The sequence below is a fragment of the Oncorhynchus mykiss genome, chromosome 19 (genome assembly GCF_013265735.2).
Source record: "Oncorhynchus mykiss isolate Arlee chromosome 19, USDA_OmykA_1.1, whole genome shotgun sequence".
Classification (NCBI taxonomy): domain Eukaryota; kingdom Metazoa; phylum Chordata; class Actinopteri; order Salmoniformes; family Salmonidae; genus Oncorhynchus; species Oncorhynchus mykiss.
Window position 1 is genome coordinate 3,866,775 of NC_048583.1, and position 25,179 is coordinate 3,891,953.

At 47.9% G+C, this 25,179-nt stretch overlaps 1 protein-coding gene across 1 annotated transcript in view; it reads right to left on the reverse strand.

The window, feature by feature from the left end:
* LOC110534787 (tumor suppressor candidate 3) overlaps positions 1-25,179 on the reverse strand; it is a 107,458-nt gene that overhangs the window by 70,456 nt on the left and 11,823 nt on the right. Inside the window, exon 2 of the mRNA XM_036953987.1 lies at positions 635-804. Coding sequence (XP_036809882.1) covers positions 635-804 — 170 coding nt within the window. The remainder of the gene's footprint in view (positions 1-634; positions 805-25,179) is intronic.

The following is a 25,179-nucleotide window of genomic DNA, read 5'->3' on the forward strand; positions in this document are numbered from 1 at the left end:
GCCTATGTCGTTGTCTTTAAACTCCCCCCTATACCCAAACGTAGATCTAGACTGAATAGACTGACTGTTCTGTAGAGTTGTTGATGGGTCATCACTAGAGATCAAACAAAAGGTCATCATACTTTTCTTTATTCTGTTTAGTCTCTTTCATCAACTGTATGATTGATTTGTATTATCTTGTATTGACTGATTGGGCCGAGGTGGGAAACTCCAGGCCTGAAGGGCTGCTGTGTGTGCACCATTTTGTTCCAAGATAATCAAATAAATCTATGTTTTATTGTCACACACACCAGGTAGGTGCAGTGAAATGTGTTGTTTTACAGGGTTCAGACATAGAAGTACAGCGCCCCTGGATCAAACTGTCATCCACATGTCTTTCACGTAGTCGGGTATTCTAACCAGCCATCTTCGGGTTACTGGCACAACCCTCTGACCTCTAGGCTACCTGCTGCATCCCTGATTCAAATAAACAGCTCATCCTGATCTTCAAATCAAATCACTATTTATTTCAAGTGTATTTCACATGGTCTCAACACACTGGGCTGGAGCAAAAACCTGCAAAAACTGTACCCAGTGCTGTGTAGCATAGCGCCTCCTGTCTGTGGTCGTGTGGCGGCGCGGAGGGGTTCCATACCTGCAGACGGAGCACTGCCTCTGTGGCTGCAGCGCAGTGAACATCACGATGACCGAGTAGTTCCGGGGCGGGGCCTTGACGAACCTCCGGAACTTATCGCCGTTCATCCGGATCACGGAACGCCTGGAGCTCCACTCCATCATCTGATCCACCTTCTCCACCAACATGTTCTGGAACAACAGGGATGGAGAGAGGAGGATGAGAGGGGAGGAAGACGGAAAGGGAAAAGGAGGGAGGAAGGGTGAACGGAAAGGGAAAAGGAGGGAGGAAGGGTGAGAGGGAAGGGAAAAGGAGGGAGGAAGGGTGAGAGGGAAGGGAAAAGGAGGGAGGAAGGGTGAGAGGGAAGGGAAAAGGAGGGAGGAAGGGTGAACGGGAATGGAAAACGAGGGAGGAAGGGTGAGAGGGAAGGGAAAAGGAGGGAGGAAGGGTGAGAGGGAAGGGAAAAGGAGGGAGGAAAGGTGAGAGGGAAGGGAAAAGGAGGGAGGAAGGGTGAACGGGAAGGGAAAAGGAGGGAGGAAGGGTGAGAGGGAAGGGAAAAGGAGGGAGGAAGGGTGAACGGGAAGGGAAAAGGAGGGAGGAAGGGTGAGAGGGAAGGGAAAATGAGGGAGGAAGGGTGAACGGGAAGGGAAAAGGAGGGAGGAAGGGTGAGAGGGAAGGGAAAAGGAGGGAGGAAGGGTGAACGGGAAGGGAAAAGGAGGGAGGAAGGGTGAGAGGGAAGGGAAAAGGAGGGAGGAAGGGTGAGAGGGAAGGGAAAACGAGGGAGGAAGGGTGAACGGGAAGGGAAAAGGAGGGAGGAAGGGTGAACAGGAAGGGAAAAGGAGGGAGGAAGGGTGAACGGGCAGGGAAAACGAGGGAGGAAGGGTGAGAGGGAAGGGAAAAGGAGGGAGGAAGGGTGAACGGGAAGGGAAAAGGAGGGAGGAAGGGTGAGAGGGAAGGGAAAAGGAGGGAGGAAGGGTGAACAGGAAGGGAAAAGGAGGGAGGAAGGGTGAACGGGAAGGGAAAAGGAGGGAGGAAGGGTGAACGGGAAGGGAAAAGGAGGGAGGAAGGGTGAGAGGGAAGGGAAAAGGAGGGAGGAAGGGTGAGAGGGAAGGGAAAAGGAGGGAGGAAGGGTGAACAGGAAGGGAAAAGGAGGGAGGAAGGGTGAGAGGGAAGGGAAAAGGAGGGAGGAAGGGTGAACGGGAAGGGAAAAGGAGGGAGGAAGGGTGAAAGGGAAGGGAAAAGGAGGGAGGAAGGATGAACGGGAAGGGAAAAGGAGGGAGGAAGGGTGAGAGGGAAGGGAAAACGAGGGAGGAAGGGTGAAAGGGAAGGGAAAACGAGGGAGGAAGGGTGAGAGGGAAGGGAAAACGAGGGAGGAAGGGTGAACGGGAAGGGAAAACGAGGGAGGAAGGGTGAAAGGGAAGGGAAAAGGAGGGAGGAAGGATGAACGGGAAGGGAAAAGGAGGGAGGAAGGGTGAGAGGGAAGGGAAAACGAGGGAGGAAGGGTGAAAGGGAAGGGAAAACGAGGGAGGAAGGGTGAGAGGGAAGGGAAAACGAAGGAGGAAGGGTGAACAGGAAGGTAAAAGGAGGGAGGAAGGGTGAGAGGGAAGGGAAAACGAGGGAGGAAGGGTGAACAGGAAGGGAAAGGAAAACAGGAGAAACCATTATGACCAAGTATTAAACCAGGTGTCAACCAGGAAATAATTGGTGTTTTCTAGAATGAATGAGTCACACACACAAATCTCAAGGGGGCTATCAAACGTTGTGGTGTGTGACAGCCATTGTGCTGTACAACTCTCCCCCGGAATCTATGTTTTGTGGTTGTTGAAAATCTACACGTTCAAGGGTATGCCTTCACAAAAGGGCATTGTGGTAGAAGTCGAAAAACTATTTTGCGGCCTGGCTCTCATTTGAAGTTCTATTCATGTGCACTGAATACGAGCTCTGAACAGAAGCGCAGTACCTAACAACTTAGGCTAGTGTTAAGAGTCTAGAAACTCATAGTAAAAGTCTAATAAAAACATAGAATAACTCGTGGCATCGCCCTCTCGCTCCAAGTCTCATTCACTCCACTCACAACGGACAGCAACTCAAGGACGAACCGTTCCAAATTCACACCGGGAGATTACAGTTGCTACTTTTTACACAGTTCTCTTCAGAGTTGTGTAGTGATAGACTTTCTGCTGTCGCCATGACAACAGCCAGCCAATGTCCTGCCCCACTAACTGGATAGTTACTGTATAATGTAGAGGGATTGTGTTTGAACTGTCCAACGTGACCAGAAGTCTTCCTGACAGGTATAATGGTAGGGTATCAGTGAAACATGACAGCTCTCACTAACTGCTCAGCAGAAGTTTCAACCAGATTGATATCACTGGTGTCTAGACAAGAAGAAGTGCTCTTCAACCAGTCTCTGTGGACAGCCTAATACTTAACCTCCGGGTCTCTTAAGCATGTGTGTGTGTGTGTGTGTGTGTGTGTGTGTGTGTGTGTGTGTGTGTGTGTGTGTGTGTGTGTGTGTGTGTGTGTGTGTGTCTGAGTGTCTGTAAGTGTGTCTGGGTCACACGTCCATGTCACCGCCTGTCTGTAATGTCACCTTCAATTATAACATCAGTGTTGCAGAAAGAAATCTAGGACTCTCTCTTTCTCTCCTCTTTCTCCTCCCTCTCCTCTTTTACTCTGTCTCTCCTCCTCTCTCTCTCCCCCATCCTTCTTTACTCTGTCTCTCCTCTCCTCTCTCTCCCCCATCCTTCTTTACTCTGTATCTCCTCCTCTCTCTCCCCCATCATTCTCTACTCTGTATCTCCTCCTCTCTCTCTCCCCCTCCTTCTTTACTCTGTCTCTCCTCCTCTCTCTCTGCCCCATCCTTCTTTACTCTGTCTCTCCTCCTCTCTCTCTCTTCCCCATCATTCTTTACTCTGTCTCTCCTCCTCTCTCTCTCTCTCCCCTCTCCTCTTTTACTCTCTCTCCTCCTCTCTCTCTCCAACATCCTTCTTTACTCTGTATCTCCTCCTCTCTCTCTCCCCCATCCTTCTTTACTCTGTCTCTCCTCCTCTCTCTCCCCCATCCTTCTTTACTCTGTCTCTCCTCCTCTCTCTCCCCCATCCTTCTTTACTCTGTCTCTCCTCTCTCTCCCTCCCCCATCCTTATTTACTCTGTATCTCCTCCTCTCTCTCCCCCTACCCTTCTTTACTCTGTATCTCCTCCTCTCTCTCTCCCCCATCCTTCTTTACTCTGTCTCTCCTCCTCTCTCTCTCCCCCATCCTTCTTTACTCTGTCTCTCCTCCTCTCTCTCTCCCCCATCCTTCATTACTCTGTATCTCCTCCTCTCTCTCTCCCCCATCCTTCTTTACTGTCTCTCCTTCTCTCTCTCTCCCCCATCCTTCTTTACTCTGTCTCTCCTCCTCTCTCTCCCCATCCTTCTTTACTCTGTCTCTCCTCCTCTCTCTCTCTCTCCCATCCTTCTTTACTCTGTATCTCCTCCTCTCTCTCCCCCTACCCTTCTTTACTCTGTCTCTCCTCCCCTCTCTCTCTCTCCCCTCTCCTCTTTTACTCTCTCTCCTCCTCTCTCTCTCCCCCGTCCTTCTTTACTCTGTCTCTCCTCCTCTCTCTCTCCCCCATCCTTCTTTACTCTGTCTCTCCTCCTCTCTCTCCCCCATCATTCTCTACTCTGTATCTCCTCCTCTCTCTCTCCCCCTCCTTCTTTACTCTGTCTCTCCTCCTCTCTCTCTCCCCCATCCTTCTTTACTCTGTCTCTCCTCCTCTCTCTCTCTTCCCCATCATTCTTTACTCTGTCTCTCCTCCTCTCTCTCTCTCCCCTCTCCTCTTTTACTCTCTCTCCTCCTCTCTCTCTCCAACATCCTTCTTTACTATGTCTCTCCTCCTCTCTCTCTCCCCCATCCTTCATTACTCTGTATCTCCTCCTCTCTCTCTCCCCCATCCTTCTTTACTCTGTCTCTCCTTCTCTCTCTCTCCCCCATCCTTCTTTACTCTGTCTCTCCTCCTCTCTCTCCCCATCCTTCTTTACTCTGTCTCTCCTCCTCTCTCTCTCTCTACCATCCTTCTTTACTCTGTATCTCCTCCTCTCTCTCCCCCTACCCTTCTTTACTCTGTCTCTCCTCCTCTCTCTCTCTCCCCTCTCCTCTTTTACTCTCTCTCCTCCTCTCTCTCTCCCCCATCCTTCTTTACTCTGTCTCTCCTCCTCTCTCTCTCCCCCATCCTTCTTTACTCTGTCTCTCCTCCTCTCTCTCCCCCATCATTCTCTACTCTGTATCTCCTCCTCTCTCTCTCCCCCTCCTTCTTTACTCTGTCTCTCCTCCTCTCTCTCTCCAACATCCTTCTTTACTCTGTCTCTCCTCCTCTCTCTCTCCCCATCCTTCTTTACTCTGTCTCTCCTCCTCTCTCTCTCCCCCATCCTTCATTACTCTGTATCTCCTCCTCTCTCTCTCCCCCATCCTTCTTTACTCTGTCTCTCCTCCTCTCTCTCTCCCCCATCCTTCTTTACTCTGTCTCTCCTCCTCTCTCTCCCCCATCCTTCTTTACTCTGTCTCTCCTCCTCGTCCATGTCACCGCCTGTCTGTAATGTCACCTTCAATTATAACATCAGTGTTGCAGAAAGAAATCTAGGACTCTCTCTTTCTCTCCTCTTTCTCCTCCCTCTCCTCTTTTACTCTGTCTCTCCTCCTCTCTCTCTCCCCCATCCTTCTTTACTCTGTCTCTCCTCCTCTCTCTCTCCCCCATCCTTCTTTACTCTGTATCTCCTCCTCTCTCTCCCCCTACCCCTCTTTACTCTGTCTCTCCTCCTCTCTCTCCCCCATCATTCTTTACTCTGTATCTCCTCCTCTCTCTCTCCCCCATCCGTCTTTACTCTGTCTCTCCTCCTCTCCCTCTCCCCCATCCTTCTTTACTCTGTCTCTCCTCCTCTCTCTCTACCCCATCCTTCTTTACTCTGTCTCTCCTCCTCTCTCTCCCCCATCATTCTTTACTCTCTCTCCTCCTCTCTCTCTCCATCCTTCTTTACTCTGTCTCTCATCCTCTCTCTCTCCCCCATCCTACTTCACTCTGTATCTCCTCCTCTCTCTCTCCTCCCATCCTTCTTTACTCTGTCTCTCCTCCTCTCTCTCTCTCCCCCATCCTTATTTACTCTGTCTCTCCTCCTCTCTCTCTCCCCCATCCTTCTTTACTCTGTCTCTCCTCCTCTCTCTCCCCCATCATTCTCTACTCTGTATCTCCTCCTCTCTCTCTCCCCCATCATTCTTTACTCTGTCTCTCCTCCTCTCTCTCTCCCCCATCATTCTTTACTCTGTCTCTCCTCCTCTCTCTCTCCATCCTTCTTTACTCTGTCTCTCATCTTCTCTCTCTCCCCCATCCTTCTTTACTCTGTCTCCCCTCCTCTCTCTCCCCCATCATTCTTTACTCTGTCTCTCCTCCTCTCTCTCTCTCCATCCTTCTTTACTCTGTCTCTCCTCCTCTCTCTCTCCCCCATCCTTCTTTATGCTGTCTCTCCTCCTCTCTCTCCCCCATCATTCTCTACTCTGTCTCTCCTCCTCTCTCTCCCCCATCCTTCTTGACTCTGTCTCTCCTCCTCTCTCTCTCTTCCCCTCTCCTCTTTTACTCTCTCTCCTCCTCTCTCTCTCCCCCATCCTTCTTTACTCTGTATCTCCTCCTCTCTCTCTCCCCCATCCTTCTTTACTCTGTCTCTCCTCCTCTCTCTCCCCCATCCTTCTTTACTCTGTCTCTCCTCCTCTCTCTCTCCCCCATCCTTCTTTATGCTGTCTCTCCTCCTCTCTCTCCCCCATCATTCTCTACTCTGTCTCTCCTCCTCTCTCTCCCCCATCCTTCTTGACTCTGTCTCTCCTCCTCTCTCTCTCTTCCCCTCTCCTCTTTTACTCTCTCTCCTCCTCTCTCTCTCCCCCATCCTTCTTTACTCTGTATCTCCTCCTCTCTCTCTCCCCCATCCTTCTTTACTCTGTCTCTCCTCCTCTCTCTCCCCCATCCTTCTTTACTCTGTCTCTCCTCCTCTCTCTCCCCCCATCCTTCTTTACTCTGTATCTCGTCCTCGCTCTCTCCCCCATCCTTCTTTACTCTGTCTCTCCTCCTCTCTTTCTCTCCCCATCCTTCTTTACTCTGTCTCTCCTCCCCTCTCTCTCCCCCATCCTTCTTTACTCTGTCTCTCCTCCTCTCTCTCTCCCCCATCCTTCTTTACTCTGTCTCTCCTCCTCTCTCTCTCTTCCCCATCCTTCTTTACTCTGTCTCTCCTCCTCTCTCTCTCTCTTCCCCATCCTTCTTTACTCTGTCTCTCCTCCTCTCTCTCTCCCCTACCCTTCTTTAATGTCTCTCCTCCTCTCTCTCTCTACTCCCCCCCTCTCTCTCTCTCTCTCTCTCGCTACTCCCCCCCCTCTCTCTCTCTCTCTCTCTATACTCACCCCCCCTCTCTCTCCCCCATCCTTCTTTACTCTGTCTCTCCTCCTTTCTCTCTCCCCCATCCTTGTTTACTCTGTATCTCCTCCTCTCTCTCCCCCTACCCTTCTTTACTGTCTCTCTTCCTCTCTCTCTCTCTACTCTCCCCCCTCTCTCTCTCTCTCGCTACTCTCCCCCCTCTCTCTCTCTCTCTCTACTCTCCCCCCTCTCTCTCTCTACTCTCCCCCCTCTCTCTCTACTCTCCCCCCCCTCTCTCTCTCTACTCTCCCCCCTCTCTCGCTACTCTCCCCTCTCTCTCTCTCTCTCTCTATATACTCTCCCCCTCTCTCTCTCTCGCTACTCTCCCCTCTCTCTCTCTACTCTCCCCCCTCTCTCTCTCTCTACTCTCCCCCCTCTCTCTCTACTCTCCCCTCTCTCTCTCTCTACTCTCCCCCCCTCTCTCTCTCTACTCTCCCCCCTCTCTCTCTCTCTCTACTCTCCCCCCTCTCTCTCTCTCTCTACTCTCCCCCCTCTCTCTCTGTCTCTACTCTCCCCCCTCTCCATCTCTCGCTACTCTCCCCCCTTCTCTCTCTCTCCTCTCCCCTCTCTCTCTCTCGCTACTCTCCCCTCTCTCTCTCTCTACTCTCACCCCTCTCTCTCTCTCTCTCTCGCTACTCTCCCCTCTCTCTCTCTCTACTCTCACCCCTCTCTCTCTCTCTCGCTACTCTCCCCTCTCTCTACTCTCCCCCTCTCTCTCTCTACTCTCCCCCTCTCTCTCTCTCTCTACTCCCCCCCCTCTCTCTCTCTCTCTATACTCTCCCCTCTCTCTCTCTCTACTCTCCCCCCTCTCTCTCTCTACTCTCCCCCCTCTCTCTCTCCACTCTCCCCTCTCTCTCTCTGTACTCTCCCCCCTCTCTCTCTCGCTACTCTCCCCTCTCTCTCTCTACTCCCCCCTCTCTCTCTCTCTATACTCTCCCCTCTCTCTCTCTCTCTCTCTCTCTCGCTACTCTCCCCTCTCTCTCTCTCTACTCTCCCCCCCCCCCCTCTCTCTCTCTCTCTATACTCTCCCCCCTCTCTCTCTCTCTCGCTACTCTCCCCTCTCCACCCTCTCTCTACCCTCCCCCCTCTCTCTCTCTACCCTCCCCCCTCTCTCTCTCTCCTCCCTCTCTCTCTTTCTACTCTCCCCCCCTCTCCCTCTTGCTACTCTCCCCCCTCTCTCTCGCTACTCTCCCCCCTTCTCTCTCTCTCTCTACTCTCCCCCTCTCTCTCTCCTCTCCCTTCTCTCTCTCTCTCTACTCTCCCCCCTCTCTCTCTCGCAACTCTCCCCCCCTCTCTCTCTACTCTCCCCCCTCTCTCTGTCTACTCTCCCCTCTCTCTCTCTCTCTGTCTACTCTCCCCTCTCTCTCTCTCTACTCTCCTCTCTCTACTCTCCCCCTCTCTCTCTACTCTCCCACCTCTCTCTACTCTCCCCCCTCTCTCTCTACTCTTCCCCCTCTCTCTCTCTCTCTCACTACTCTCCCCTCTCTCTCTCTCGCTACTCTCCCCCTCTCTCTCTCTCTCTCGCTACTCTCCCCCCTCTCTCTCTCTAACAGCAGATGAGGGCTGTCATCAACTTTTCTGTATTTATTTCCTGATTTATACGGTTTCTATTAATCCTCATCAAATGGACACGTCAAGAGAGGGAGGGATCAGAGGGCGAGCGGCAAAGTCGCTGAATAATTTAACGGTTGGATTTTGTAGGAGTCCAAAGTTGACAAAAAGGACTGAGACTGACTGTCTTAGTGAGTGTGAGGCTAAATGAAAGATGTTTTACTGGGAGGGTGAAAGGTTTCTGACAGGCTAGGATGTTTGATACAGTAGGGGGCAAAGACACAACCCTGCATAGAGACACAACATGCCATTATTGTGCATGGATGGATGCATGTCTCAGTGTGTGAGAGAGAACGCTTGGCAGTCTTCCCTTGCGGAGCAGAGCGGCAGGTTCCCTCCACTGCCTCCCCCCCATAGGAGGCCCTGTCAGGCCTGCTGCCAATCACACACAGCGCTAATGATGCACCGGTCAACACACACACACACACACACACACACACACACACACACACACACACACACACACACACACACACACACACACACACACACACACACACACACACACACACACACGAGCTGAGCGATGGAAGGAGGGATGGAGATATAAAAGACTATTACAAAGGCACTGGAGAGGAAAGATGGAGGGAGCGAGAATAGGGGAGAGAGAGAGAGAGACAGAGAGGGGATGGCAGAAGATGAGAACCAGAGGGATCAAATGAAAGACAGAAAGAGAGAGAGAGAGAAACTAAATAAGAGAGGGGTGGATAGAGTGGGCGAGAGAGAGCAAAAGATAAAATGAGGTGGGAGAAGTAGTGAGAGAGAGAGAATAAACAAAGAAAGATGGAGGAGGAGGAAACGCTGCACAAACAACAAAGAAGACCAGCCAATGTCAGCATTCTCTATTAAATTGACTCAAGTCTAGTTCTAACCATGCAGCCATTAAATAAAACTCTGTTTTGGCCACAAGGGGCAGTATCTTCCACCAAAACCATCACAATGTCATACCTCTCTCTCTTCCCCTGTCTGACAGGCACTGACTAAACAACCTTCATTCACCCCCACAGCAATGTCTCTGCAGTGTCTCAGTTCAAACACAGTCACACTCACACACACACTCACACACACTCACACACAGTCACACACAGTCACACACAGTCACACACAGTCACACACAGTCACACACACACACACACACTCTCCTTCACCAGGTGGCTAACTAAAGTGACGTGTCGGAAGACTGTTGACAGCTTGATCCCTGGTGAGCGTCCGCTTCACGGAGACGAAGCACATCGCCACTTCCATCGGAAGTGTCGCCTCCCTCACACACTCACAGAAGTCCGCGCGGGGATACACACACATTGTGTACTCATGGGATAGCTCTATGACTGGGAATCAGTGGGTAGTGTATCCTGGCAGCATTCACTGCCAAGGTACCTCGTAGGTACAGCAAGCATCTGGTATCTCACTGGCATTTAGTCATTTTCAATATTTTAACAGACGTGTAAATATGTCGCCGAAAAATAACAAATCCCAGAATTAGAAAGGAATGTGGTATTTTTCCACAGACTATCACACATCCCATCAGATGAAGATCTCACTGCCCAGATGAACATGGTCAACAATAACCGACCTACATCTAATAAACATGGTCAACATAACCGACCTACATCTAATGAACATGGTCAACATAACCGACCTACATCTAATCAACATGGTCAACATAACCGACCTACATCTAATGAACATGGTCAACATAACCGACCTACATCTAATGAACATGGTCAACATAACAGATCCTACATCTAATAAACATGGTCAACATAACAGATCCTACATCTAATAAACATGGTCAACATAACAGATCCTACATCTAATGAACATGGTCAACATAACAGATCCTACATCTAATGAACATGGTCAACATAACAGATCCTACATCTAATAAACATGGTCAACATAACCGACCTACATCTAATGAACATGGTCAACATAACCGACCTACATCTAATGAACATGGTCAATATAACCGACCTACATCTAATAAACATGGTCAACATAACCGACCTACATCTAATGAACATGGTCAACATAACCGACCTACATCTAATGAACATGGTCAACATAACAGATCCTACATCTAATGAACATGGTCAACATAACAGATCCTACATCTAATAAACATGGTCAACATAACCGACCTACATCTAATGAACATGGTCAACATAACCGACCTACATCTAATCAACATGGTCAACATAACAGATCCTACATCTAATCAACATGGTCAATATAACCGATCTACATCTAATAAACATGGTCAACATAACAGATCCTACATCTTATAAACATGGTCAACATAACCAACCTACACCTCCAGATGAACACCCTACATGGTCAACATAACCAACCTACATCTAATAAACATGGTCAACATAACAGATCCTACATCTAATGAACATGGTCAACATAACCGACCTGCATCTTATAAACATGGTCAACATAACCAACCTACACCTCCAGATGAACACTCTACATGGTCAACATAACCAACCTACATCTAATCAACATGGTCAACATAACAGATCCTACATCTAATCAACATGGTCAACATAACCGACCTACATCTTATAAACATGGTCAACATAACCAACCTACACCTCCAGATGAACACTCTACATGGTCAACATAACCAACCTACATCTAATCAACATGGTCAACATAACCAACCTACATCTAATCAACATGGTCAACATAACCAACCTACACCTAATGAACATGGTCAACATAACAGATCCTACATCTAATCAACATGGTCAACATAACCGACCTACATCTTATAAACATGGTCAACATAACCAACCTACACCTAATGAACATGGTCAACATAACCAACCTACATCTTATAAACATGGTCAACATAACAGATCCTACATCTAATCAACATGGTCAACATAACCAACCTACATCTAATCAACATGGTCAACATAACCAACCTACATCTAATCAACATGGTCAACATAACAGATCCTACATCTAATCAACATGGTCAACATAACCAACCTACATCTAATCAACATGGTCAACATAACCAACCTACATCTAATCAACATGGTCAACATAACAGATCCTACATCTAATGAACATGGTCAACATAACAGATCCTACATCTAATCAACATGGTCAACATAACCAACCTACATCTAATCAACATGGTCAACATAACAGATCCTACATCTAATGAACATGGTCAACATAACCAACCTACATCTAATCAACATGGTCAACATAACCAACCTACATCTAATCAACATGGTCAACATAACAGATCCTACATCTAATCAACATGGTCAACATAACCAACCTACATCTAATCAACATGGTCAACATAACCGACCTACATCTAATAAACATGGTCAACATAACAGATCCTACATCTAATCAACATGGTTAACATAACCAACCTACATCTAATCAACATGGTCAACATAACAGATCCTACATCTAATGAACATGGTCAACATAACCGACCTACATCTAATAAACATGGTCAACATAACCGACCTACATCTAATAAACATGGTCAACATAACAGATCCTACATCTAATCAACATGGTCAACATAACAGATCCTACATCTAATAAACATGGTCAACATAACCAACCTACATCTAATCAACATGGTCAACATAACTGACCTACATCTAATGAACATGGTCAACATAACCAACCTACATCTAATCAACATGGTCAACATAACCGACCTACATCTAATGAACATGGTCAACATAACCGACCTACATCTAATAAACATGGTCAACATAACCAACCTACATCTAATCAACATGGTCAACATAACAGATCCTACATCTAATGAACATGGTCAACATAACCAACCTACATCTAATCAACATGGTCAACATAACCAACCTACATCTAATAAACATGGTCAACATAACCGACCTACATCTAATAAACATGGTCAACATAACAGATCCTACATCTAGTCAACATGGTCAACATAACAGATCCTACATCTAATCAACATGGTCAACATAACTGACCTACATCTAATGAACATGGTCAACATAACCAACCTACATCTAATCAACATGGTCAACATAACCGACCTACATCTAATGAACATGGTCAACATAACCAACCTACATCTAATAAACATGGTCAACATAACAGATCCTACATCTAATCAACATGGTCAACATAACAGATACTACATCTAATCAACATGGTCAACATAACCGACCTACATCTAATCAACATGGTCAACATAACTGACCTACATCTAATGAACATGGTCAACATAACCGACCTACATCTAATGAACATGGTCAACATAACCGACCTACATCTAATAAACATGGTCAACATAACCGACCTACACCTACAGATAAACATCGTCTAAACACTCTACATTGTCTCTTCATTATAAACAACATTAACCATTACTGCTAACAACATATCCTCTCTTCCATCTGGTTTGGCAACATAGGGCAGTTAGTGAGTCATGGACCAGTGTATGTTTAACAGCATATGTTCTGTTCTGCTCCAGTGGCCTGTGTATTTATGTGTGTGCGTGTGTGTATGTGTATGTGTCGTGTCGTGTCTGTGTCTGTGTCTGTGTGTGTGTGTGTGTGTGTGTGTGTGTGTGTGTGTGTGTGTGTGTGTGTGTGTGTGTGTGTGTGTGTGCGTGTGCGTGTGTATATATTTATGTATGTTTGTATGTATATATTTCTGTAAGTGTGTATGTGTATATTTCTGTAAGTGTGTATGTGTATATTTCTGTAAGTGTGTATGTGTATATTTCTGTAAGTGTGCATTTCTGTTCGCCCACCTCCCTGTTGACACTTGGTGAATTTGAAGCCCTGACTCCCCCTCAGGTCTCAGATCAGATGTTCCAGGTTTAGAGGCTACTGTTTCTAGACTGCAGGCACTGCAGTAGACTGAATCTTTAGTAAACCTCTCTCGACTTAAACATGTATTATGTTGTTGAGGCGGGAGGGAGAGGAAATTAGGTGAGGGCAGGGAGGTATATGAGAACGTGTGACAAGACGAGAGAAGGAGGGGGGTGGGGTCTTTAGTGTAATGTTTAGTGTCTATTTTTTGTTTATTATCTATTTCACTTGCTTTGGCAATGTAAACATAATGTATCCATACCAATAAAGCTCCTTAAATTGAATTGAGAGAAAGAGAGTCATACTGACTCTTAGGTAGCTAGTGGCTTCTCCAGAGAGGTCATAAAAGAAAGAGAGAGAGTAGAAAGAGGGAGAGAGAGAAAAAAGGAGAGGGAGGGAAAGCCAAACGGACACACAGAAAGCCCTGACTGCATCATCCAGGACTCCTCGGGCCTCTTGAGTAGAAGAAACAATATCATCTAATCTTGGATTTCTGACTGCAGGGAAGCCATTTTGTGTCAAACTGTGACTTGTAACTGCAAAGTACAAGAGCTAAAGTACTGCAACTGGTCCAGGGGCAAATCCGAAATGGCACCATATAGGAATATTATTAATAATGTTCCCTAACACCTGGCCAAAAGTGTTTCAGTTAATATATAGTAGGGAATAGGGAGCCATTTGGGAGTTGGGACAAAGCCTAGGTCAATCCAAACTCTGGCCATCGAACTTCAAGACTCAATGACGTCCGATCCAAAGGTCACTAAGCCCTGCCACTCAAAATGAAACCTGAAAACTCAACAACACCCCTGCAGAGCTCACCCCCGCCGGTCCCATCCCCGTCGTTAACCTGTGAAGACGGGATTACAGGATGTCTAATTGGCGTTGCTGCGGTGACGACTGTAAAGCGGCGGGGTAACTGACTGTAGCCAAGAGATAAGGTTACCGGGACAATGCAGCATGCTGTCTCAGAGCCAGTAATCTCTCCCCTCCTCCTCCTTCCCTCGTTCTACCCACCAGCCACCCCTATGGCTGTAACCAGTGAGTCAACAGGTGGGCGTGTCAGAGCCGTCTTCAAATCAGGCCCACAGGTGAAACAGCAACGCTAACCGAGGAGGGTATTTTGGGTGGGTTGGTCACACACACCTCTACACACACACCCCTCTCTACACACACCCCTCTCTACACACACACCTCTCTACACACACACCTCTCTACACACACCCCTCTACACACACACACCCATCTCTACACACACACACCTCTACACACACACACACACCTCTACACACACACACACACACCTTTACACACACACACACCCATCTCTACACACATACCTCTCTACACACACACACCTCTCTACACACACACCCATCTCTACACACACACCCATCTCTACACACACACCCATCTCTACACACACACAACTCTACACACACACACACACATCTCTACACACACACACACATCTCTACACACACACACACCTCTCTCTCTCTCTACACACACACACACCCCTCTTTACATACACACACCACACACACCTCTCTCTACACACACACCCTCTCTCTCTACACACACCCCTCTTTACACAAACACACACACCTCTCTACACACACACACGCACACACACCTCTCTACACACACACACACCTCTCTACACACACACACACACACACACCTCTCTCTACACACACACCTCTCTACACACACACACACACACACACACCTCTACACACACACACACACACCTCTCTACACACACACACCTCTACATACACACACACCTCTACACGCACACACACACACACACACACCTCTACACACACACCCACACACCCACACACCCACACACACACACACACCTCTCCACACACACACACACCTCTCTACACACACACACACACACACACACACACACACACACACACACCTCTCTACACACACACACACCTCTACATACACACACACCTCTACACACACATATACACACACACACCTCTCTACACACACACACACCTCTACACACACACCTCTACACACACACACACACCTCTCTACACACACACACACACACCTCTCTACACACACACCTCTACACACACACACACACACACACACCTCTCTACACACACACACACACACACACACACACACACACACCACTCTACACACACACACACACACACCTCTCTACACACACACACACCTCTACACACACACACACACACCTCTACACACACACACACACACACCTCTCTACACACACACACACCTCTCTCTACACACACACACACACACACACACACACCTCTCTACACCCACACACCTCTCTACACACACACCTCTACACACACACACACACCTCTCTACACACACACACACACACACACACACACACACCTCTCTACACACACACACACACACACCTCTACATACACACACACACCTCTACACACACACCCACACACACACACACACACACCTCTCCACACACACACACACACACACACACACACTTCTCTACACACACACACACACCTCTACATACACACACACACCTCGACACACACACACACACCTCTCTACACACACACCTCTCTCTACACACACACACACACCTCTCTACACCCACACACCTCTCTACACACACACTTCTACACACACACACCTCTCTACACATACACCTCTACACACACACACACACACACACACACACACGCACACACACACACACAACTCTCTCTACACACACACACACACACCTCTCTACACAAAAGGTATCAGTTGTAAGGACTTACACATTAAAGGACATAATGACGATCAACTAGTTAGAGAGCTGACTGGGAGGAAGTCCTCAGTTGGTTTATGTTAATGTCACATAACTGTGAGAGTCCAGTTGTTGAACATGTCTGGGCATGTCTGCCTTAGAGGGAAATGTGGCGGCTCTCCGTGGTCGTGCCTAGGCTTGACATTTACATGCCACTTCTGCTATCAGAATGCAAAGATCACATTGAAAAGACGGGTCTAGACGCACAAAAGTGGCTTTGTGGTGTGATTGTGTTCAGATCTGTCTGACCACTTCAGGAGGTGGTCAGGGCTGCATTGTGTGTGGATCTCTCCTCAGTCTGGACACAATCAGGCTACCGAAAGCGCACACAGTGGGCGACGTCATCATCACTCCTCCCACAAGTCTCCAGAAAACTTGTGTTTTGGGACCGAGAGGCACCTTTTCATTATAACGTTGGTTGAAATACGTTGAGGAACGTGTTTGCTGGCCTCATAAATGCTAGCCAGCGAGCTTTTCACTTAGAAAAACTATTTTTTGTTTGGCTAAGAGTTCATCCGTTTGCAATCCTTTTAGCGTTCCTTGCAACTACATAAGTAAGCTACATAGGTAAGCTACATAGGTAAGCTACATAGGTTAACTACATAGGTAAGCTACATAGGTAAGCTACATAGGTTAACTACATAGATTAGCTACATAGGTAAGCTACATAGGTTAACTACATAGATTAGCTACATAGGTTAACTACATAGGTAAGCTACATAGGTTAGCTACAGTAGTTAGCTACATAGGTTAGCTTCAGTAGTTATCTACATAGGTTAGCTACAATAGTTATCTAAATAGGTTAGCTACATAGGTTAGCTACATAGGTAAGCTACATAGGTAAGCTACATAGGTTAACTACATAGGTAAGCTACATAGGTTAGCTACATAGGTTAGCTACAGTAGTTAGCTACATAGGTTAGCTTCAGTAGTTATCTACATAGGTTAGCTACAGTAGTTATCTACATAGGTTAGCTACATAGGTTAGCGACATAGGTTAACTACATAGGTTAGCTACAGGAGTTAGCTACATAGGTTAGCTACAGTAGTTAGCTACATAGGTTAGCTACAGGAGTTAGCTACATAGGTTAGCTACAGGAGTTAGCTACATAGGTTAGCTACAGGAATTAGCTACATAGGTTAGCTACATAGGTTAGCTACATAGGTTAGCTACAGTAGTTAGCTACTGCCATCAGTTGTTGCGTTATCATATTTAGCCTATTCTACTGTTGGTAGAATGCATAGTGGCGTTGTAATATAACACAGGAAAAGGGAATCCGGACACACTGTGGACATGGTAGACACATGTAAATGTAGTGGTAGACACATGACTCTGAAAACCTCAATCTCCCTGCTATTGTTCCCAAAAATTCTTCCTTTCTTTCCGTCTCTTTTCCTAGTCACTTCCCTTTCATATCCTCCCCCCTTCCACTCTCTCTGAATCTTTCTCAACCACTCTTCTGTTCTTTCTGTCTCTTTTCCTATTCACTTCCCTTTCATATCCTCCCCCCTTCCACTCTCTCTGAATCTCTCTCAACCACTCTTCTGTTCATTCCATCTATTTTCCCACCGCTTCCTTCCTCTCGGTTATCTCCCGTCCCTCCATCTCTGTCCTCCTGCGGTTCTCTTCTCTCCCCCTGTCGCCCCTCCATCTCTGTCCTCCTGCGGTTCTCTTCTCTCCCCCTGTCGCCCCATGCAGTGCTGGGACAGCTGTAGAAGACCCAGCCTTCCTGTGTGACCCACTCTGTCATATTCCTCTCTGCTGCCATTTGCATTAGTTATCTCTCCTCTCTTCCCTTCACTCATCGCCCTCTCCCTCGCAACCTTATTGCTAACATGTTTTACTGAGGACGCCGGACGCATACTGACACGCTGCAATCATCACGGTCGCTGCACCACGTGAAGTCAAGTGCAAATGTGATTTGGAGCTGCATTAAAGTCGTTTATGAATATTCAGGAGTATGCTAAAAAACAACAAGCCCGTCCGTCGCATATGTTGGGTGGATGTTGTTAGACTGCCTAAGAAAGGCCAGTCATTTTGTGCCGTGATTGCTGGCAATATGCGAGGTGCAATACTCAAGTACTTGGTTATTTCTAGTTAAAATGTATTGTTAAACTGAGATTAATTTCAAGACCTACAGTATGACCTCACTATAGAGAGCAGAACACATCCTTGGGAAGCCACTCGGACAGAGAGGCTATTTATTGCTCACAGAGCAACCGCAACGGGGAACAAATTACACGGAGAGCAAGCACTTCCTCTCCCTCTCCTCCCATCTCTCTCTACTCTTGGGCCAACGACGACAACAACAGCAGTGGGTACTACAAACGGCGTGATTGAAAATGGCTAGGTCAAAGAGCTGCCGGCTTTGGAATTCCCTATTGAGTGGGGGGATTTTGAGAAATTGTCCCGGGATGACTCACCACAAAAGGACATCAATCCTACTGAGCCAGACCGTTTAGAAACCGGGGAGGAAGGAGGGAAGGAGGTCGGTCTCATGATCACACATTTCTATTCCCCCCTTATCTGGCAGAAAGAGGTTAATCCTCCCCAACCACCCCCTCCCCAACCACCCCCCTACCCGTCCCAAAGGTACTACGGACCAAAGGTGACGAAAACAATCCAACATGGTCGTTACCCTCCGTAAGAGCGTCCTATTTACCTGGCCTGACCCTCATCTCTCAAGGCAAAATTGAGAACTTCTTGGGAAATGGGTTTGAGAAATCTCTGGAGCTAGTAGACGTCAGATACAACAACAGCAGCGAGGTGGGAGGTTTATGGGCTGATGGACAAACAGACAAACACAGAGAAAGATGGAATCACACACAGAGAGAAAAACAATCATGTTTTTGTGGTTGGTTCACTGGGTCGGCCATTGTCGTGGATTCTACACCTATCAGTCAACATTGGTTGAGAAGTGACGAGGGCGGACTATTGACTCTGAAGTGGCCCAAGGAATAGGCAGTCCACAAAAGCATGTGTCTCTCAGTGTGTCATTGTTCGCTCTATCTGTCCTTCGCCACTGTCCCTCTCATTTTAAATGTACATTTTGGTCATTCAGCAGACGCCCTTCTCCAGAGTGACTTACAGTAGTACATACATTTCCCCCGTGGGAATCCAACCCACAACCCTGACGTTGTAAGCACCAAGCTCCACCAACTGACCCACGCTCCACCAACTGACCCACTCTCCACCAACTGACGCACGCTCCACCAACTGACCCACGCTCCACCAACTGACCCACGCTTCACCAACTGACCCACGCTCTACCAACTGACCCACGCTCCACCAACTGACCCACGCTCCACCAACTGACCCACGCTCCACCAACTGACCCACGCTCTACCAACTGACCCACGCTCTACCAACTGACCCACGCTCTACCAACTGTCCCACGCTCCACCAACTGACCCACGCTCCACCAACTGACCCACGCTCCACCAACTGACCCACGCTCTACCAACTGACCCACGCTTCACCAACTGACCCACGCTCTACCAACTGACCCACGCTCCACCAACTGACCCACGCTCCACCAACTGACCCACGCTCCACCAACTGACCCACGCTCTACCAACTGACCCACGCTCCACCAACTGACCCACGCTCCACCAACTGACCCACGCTCCACCAACTGACCCACGCTCTACCAACTGACCCACGCTCCACCAACTGACCCATGCTCCACCAACTGACCCACGCTCCACCAACTGACCCATGCTTCACCAACTGACCCACGCTCTACCAACTGACCCACGCTCTACCAACTGACCCACGCTCCACCAACTGACCCACGCTCTACCAACTGACCCACGCTCCACCAACTGACCCACGCTCTACCAACTGACCCACGCTCCACCAACTGACCCACGCTCCACCAACTGACCCATGCTCCACCAACTGACCCATGCTCCACCCAAGTAGCTTCCTCTCTACCTTTTGTTTCTATTCTCCTGCAGTGACGCGGTAACCTTGGTTTGGCACCTGGATTCCAAAAAGTATTCTCTGGATTCCCAAAAGTATTCCTTATCCTTTCTCTGAAGGGGATTGCCACCTGGGACTCTCATTTCAGCACTCCACTGACCCCTCCACTCACCACCTCCAAACCCTCCTCTGACACAAGGCTGGATGGCCAGTCGTCCTCGAAACAAGGACGGCCAATCGTCCTCTGAAACAAGGATGGCCAACCCTCCTTCTGTAGAGCTACTGAGTGTGCAGGCTTTTGCTCCAGCCCTTCTAACTCACCTGATTCAGCCAATCAAGGTCCTGATGAGCAGTGGAACCATTTGAATCGGTCCTGTTAGAACAAGGCTGGAACAAAAACCTGCAAAGCCAGTATCTCTCCAGTAGCAGCAGTGACCACTAGCCATCCTAAAACCACTACCCCACTGAACATCTGGGTCGGATGAAAAGGGTCCATTTCAATGTCTGGATCCATCTTAGATAGACATGCAGAGAACGGCAAATGAAAATCAAATGCATAGGGGGCAATAGGGTTTTTGAAGAGACTGGGCCTGACTGTGTGAGGGGAGGATGGCATACGGAAGAGAGAGGCCACTGGGAAGAGTGTACCTGAATGACAGCAGATACTTGGAGCACGCTGAGGTGTAACCCCTTACATATGATTCAGGGATGATGTATGGGGCATAATGGGGCGGCAAAGTCCCTGTGAGAGCCAGCGTGAGGACAGTATATACAGTACCAGACAAACGTTTGGACACACCTACTCATTCAAGGGGCTTTCTTTATTTTGACTATTTTCTACATTGTAGAATAAATCTATGAAATAACACACATCATCTAAAATAACACATGGAATGCCGTAACCAAAAACAAATGAAAATGTATTTTATAATTGAGAATGATCAAAGTAGCCACCATGTAGCATGTAGAAAATAGTCAAAATAAAGAAAAACTCTTGAATGTGTAGGTGGGTCCAAACTATTGACTGGTCCTGTAGATATCACTGTTTCCCCTAACTACATTTAGCAGGGGCGCAACACACTGTCGCCTCCAAAAAACAACATCTATTTTAATATAATACAGACGTATACATGCGTATTACATTTAGGGGCACGGATGATGTATGGGGCATAATGGGGCCGAGGACCATGAAGACCGGATATGGATATCCCCGTTTCCCCTATATGCACGCCGCCGCCGCTGCAGAAAACAATCTTAGGGGAAACCCTGGCTATAACACCAGACTCAGGAAAGGACAGAGCCCATGTCAGGTTGACAGGAGCTGTTGGGCGTACACTGTTCTCCAGGGAGCGACATCCTAGGCATTAACCTGGGGAGCTAATGCAAGTGTTCAGATCTCAAACAAGGTTATTCATAATATGAGCATGGTTCACTAAACCGACTCCGTTACACGGTGAAGGGGGAAGAGCGTCACTCTTTCAGGTCATGTACAGTATAATTACACACTGTGGCTAGGCTAGTATTAACGTCTCCCTCACCATTCACTCCCCACACCATCTGACTCTCCCTCGCTCTTCCTTTTCCTCCTGCTGCCATTCCATTGGCAGGTACATGTATCTGTTCTATAACCCCTCCCTCTCTCTCTGATAATCACATCTACTGGGCCTGTCTGTTCCCTCTCTCTCCTTCTCTTCCTCCCTCTCTTCCTCTCTCTCTCTCCCTGATAATCACATCTACTGGGCCTGTCTGTTCCCTCTCTCTCCTTCTCTTCCTCCCTCTCTTCCTCTCTCTTTCCCTGATAATCACATCTACTGGGCCTGTCTGTTCCCTCTCTCTCCTTCTCTTCCTCCATCTCTTCCTCTCTCTTTCCCTGATAATCACATCTACTGGGCCTGTCTGTTCCCTCTCTCTCCTTCTCTTCCTCCCTCTCTTCCTCTCTCTCTCCCTGATAATCACATCTACTGGGCCTGTCTGTTCCCTCTCTCTCCTTCTCTTCCTCCCTCTCTTCCTCTCTCTCTCCCTGATAATCACATCTACTAGGCCTGTCTGTTCACTCTCTCTCCCTCTCTTCCTCCATCTCTCTCTCTGATAATCACATCTACTAGGCCTGTCTGTTCCCTCTCTCTCCTTCTCTTCCTCCCTCTCTCTCTCTGATAATCACATCTACTAGGCCTGTCTGTTCCCTCTCTCTCCTTCTCTTCCCCTTTCTCTCTCTCCCTGATAATCACATCTACTAGGCCTGTCTGTTCCCTATCTCTCCTTCTCTTCCTCCCTCTCTCTCTCTCTGATAATCACATCTAATAGGCCTGTCTGTTTCCTCTCTCTCCTTCTCTTCCTCCCTCTCTCTCTGATAATCACATATACTAGGCCTGTCTGTTCCCTCTCTCCTTCTCTTCCTCCCTGATAATCACATCTACTAGGCCTGTCTGTTCCCTCTCTCCTTCTCTTCCTCCCTGATAATCACATCTACTAGGCCTGTCTGTTCCCTCTCTCCTTCTCTTCCTCCCTGATAATCACATCTACTAGGCCTGTCTGTTCCCTCTCTCCTTCTCTTCCTCCCTCCCTGATAATCACATCTACTAGGCCTGTCTGTTCCCTCTCTCCTTCTCTTCCTCCCTCCCTGATAATCACATCTACTAGGCCTGTCTGTTCCCTCTCTCCTTCTCTTCCTCCCTCCCTGATAATCACATCTACTAGGCCTGTCTGTTCCCTCCTTCCCTGATCCAGTGTTTATATTCCATTGCCCTTTCACCTCTCTCCTGTACTTCCTCCTCCCAGGGCATCAGCTAACTATTCACCTTCCTGTCAACTGCTACTTCAGTTTACCCATCTTCCAACCCCCAGGCCTCTGTGCAGTGGAAGCTCATGAGCGCGCACACGCACATACACACTTAAGAGATATCGCTTTTCCCAGTGCGGCTGGGTCATCACATCTCCACAAGCTGCTAGTCAGTCCGCCACGGTAGACCTGCTCCGCTTCTCTCGCTTCTCATCCATCTCTCTCTCCCTCCTGTATCTACTCCATTCCTGCTCAGCCTCTCTCCATATCTCCTCTCTCTCCATCCCACTCTCGTTCCTTTCCAACCCATTTCCTCCTGTAAGAGCAGCTGAATTCGGAATCTAAAGCAGAGAGCTCAGCAGCCTGGCGCTGCCCTGTAAGTCCCTCGTTATGCCTAGTTCCTTCAGAAGTCGGAGGCACGTCCAGGTCATCAGAGTGGTTATACAGTACAGACATGGCCCTTAATTAGCACACCCTTATTACAAACCACTCACAGCGTCCAATTCCGGAGCTATGGGGATTTACTCATTAAAATGTGTGTTTTATTTGATATTGATGGCGACCGCAGTGCTGCCGGTCTACCTCGGAGATCGTTCATTTCTCTTTTGCTTAATTAAATAAGAGAGGAAGAGGAAACTTCTGGAGAATCGTGATGAACATTTGAAGTATGAAATCGTACCAGTTCATGGCACTTTAATCACTCTAAACCTTATCCGTAGAGCTCAATGTGGGTGAGTATGACACACAGAATAAAAACCGTAGCCTGTCATGTTATTTAGATGCTTCACTTTAACTGCAAGCATTTTGATAATAGTGCTTCCCTGTACCCTCCGGGGCATGTGAGAGAAAAGAAGGCTTTGATTATCTTGATGAATGTGCATTTTGTCAAGAGATGAAGTTCACACCCTCGTTGCTTTTATTCCTCCCCCGATCTGGAAACATGGCACGTTGAAACTACTGACAATCTCTAGAGCTCCGTTCAGACACAAAATGGCTCCTTGTGCCTTTTGTCTGTACGACAACCACACGACAACCGTACCTCTCTCATAATCAATTAGCTTTGTAGTGGTGGCGGATTGGGAGAGTCCCCGCAGTGCTTGTTGCCTCTTGTTTAACGGCCCGGAGGAGGGATTTGACTATAGCTGAGATGTCCCTGGTAGAAGGCACTTTCCTCTTCTCTTTTATTTCCCTCCTCCCTCGTTCCCTCGTTCTCTCCTGCGCTCCTCCATGATTGCAGGGGAAGCACATCGGGCCCCTGTCTGTTTACACCCATCCTCTCTATTACTGGCCACCACTGCAACGAAAGTCCCCCTCTGTAGCCGCCGACCGTCCTTTTATTATGCCACGTTTATAACCACATCAAACCGTTGAGCTCAATAAACAGGGTGGCTGCGGTGGCCCTCCTCGGGGGTAACTGGCGCTGAAGGGTGGATCTGCTGCTGAGGTGGCAGGTCGATGGAGGCAATGGACGGAGGAGCTTCTTTTGGAGGCAAACGCAACATCGCAAGAGAGACTGAGTTAAATAGAGAGAGAGAGAGAGACTGAGTTAAAGAGAGAGAGAGAGAGAGACTGAATTAAATAGAGAGAAAGAGAGAGAGACTGGGTTAAATAGAGAGAGAGAGACTGAGTTAAATAGAGAGAGAGAGAGAGACTGAGTTAAATAGAGAGAGTGAGAGAGACTGAGTTAAATAGAGAGAGAGAGAGAGACTGAGTTAAATAGAGAGAGAGAGAGACTGAGTTAAATAGAGAGAGAGAGAGAGACTGAGTTAAATAGAGAGAGAGAGAGAGACTGAGTTAAATAGAGAGAGAGAGAGCGAGAGAGACTGAGTTAAATAGAGAGTTTGAGAGAGAGACTGAGTTAAATAGAGAGAGAGAGAGAGAGACAGTTAAATAGAGATAGCGAACGAGAGAGAGACTGAGTTAAATAGAGAGAGAGAGAGACTGAGTTAAATAGAGAGTGCGAGAGAGAGACTGAGTTAAATAGAGAGCGAGCGAGAGAGAGACTGAGTTAAATAGAGATAGCGAACGAGAGAGACACTGAGTTAAATAGAGATAGCGAACGAGAGAGAGACTGAGTTAAATAGAGAGGGCGAGAGGGAGAGAGATTGAGTTAAATAGAGAGAGCGAACGAGA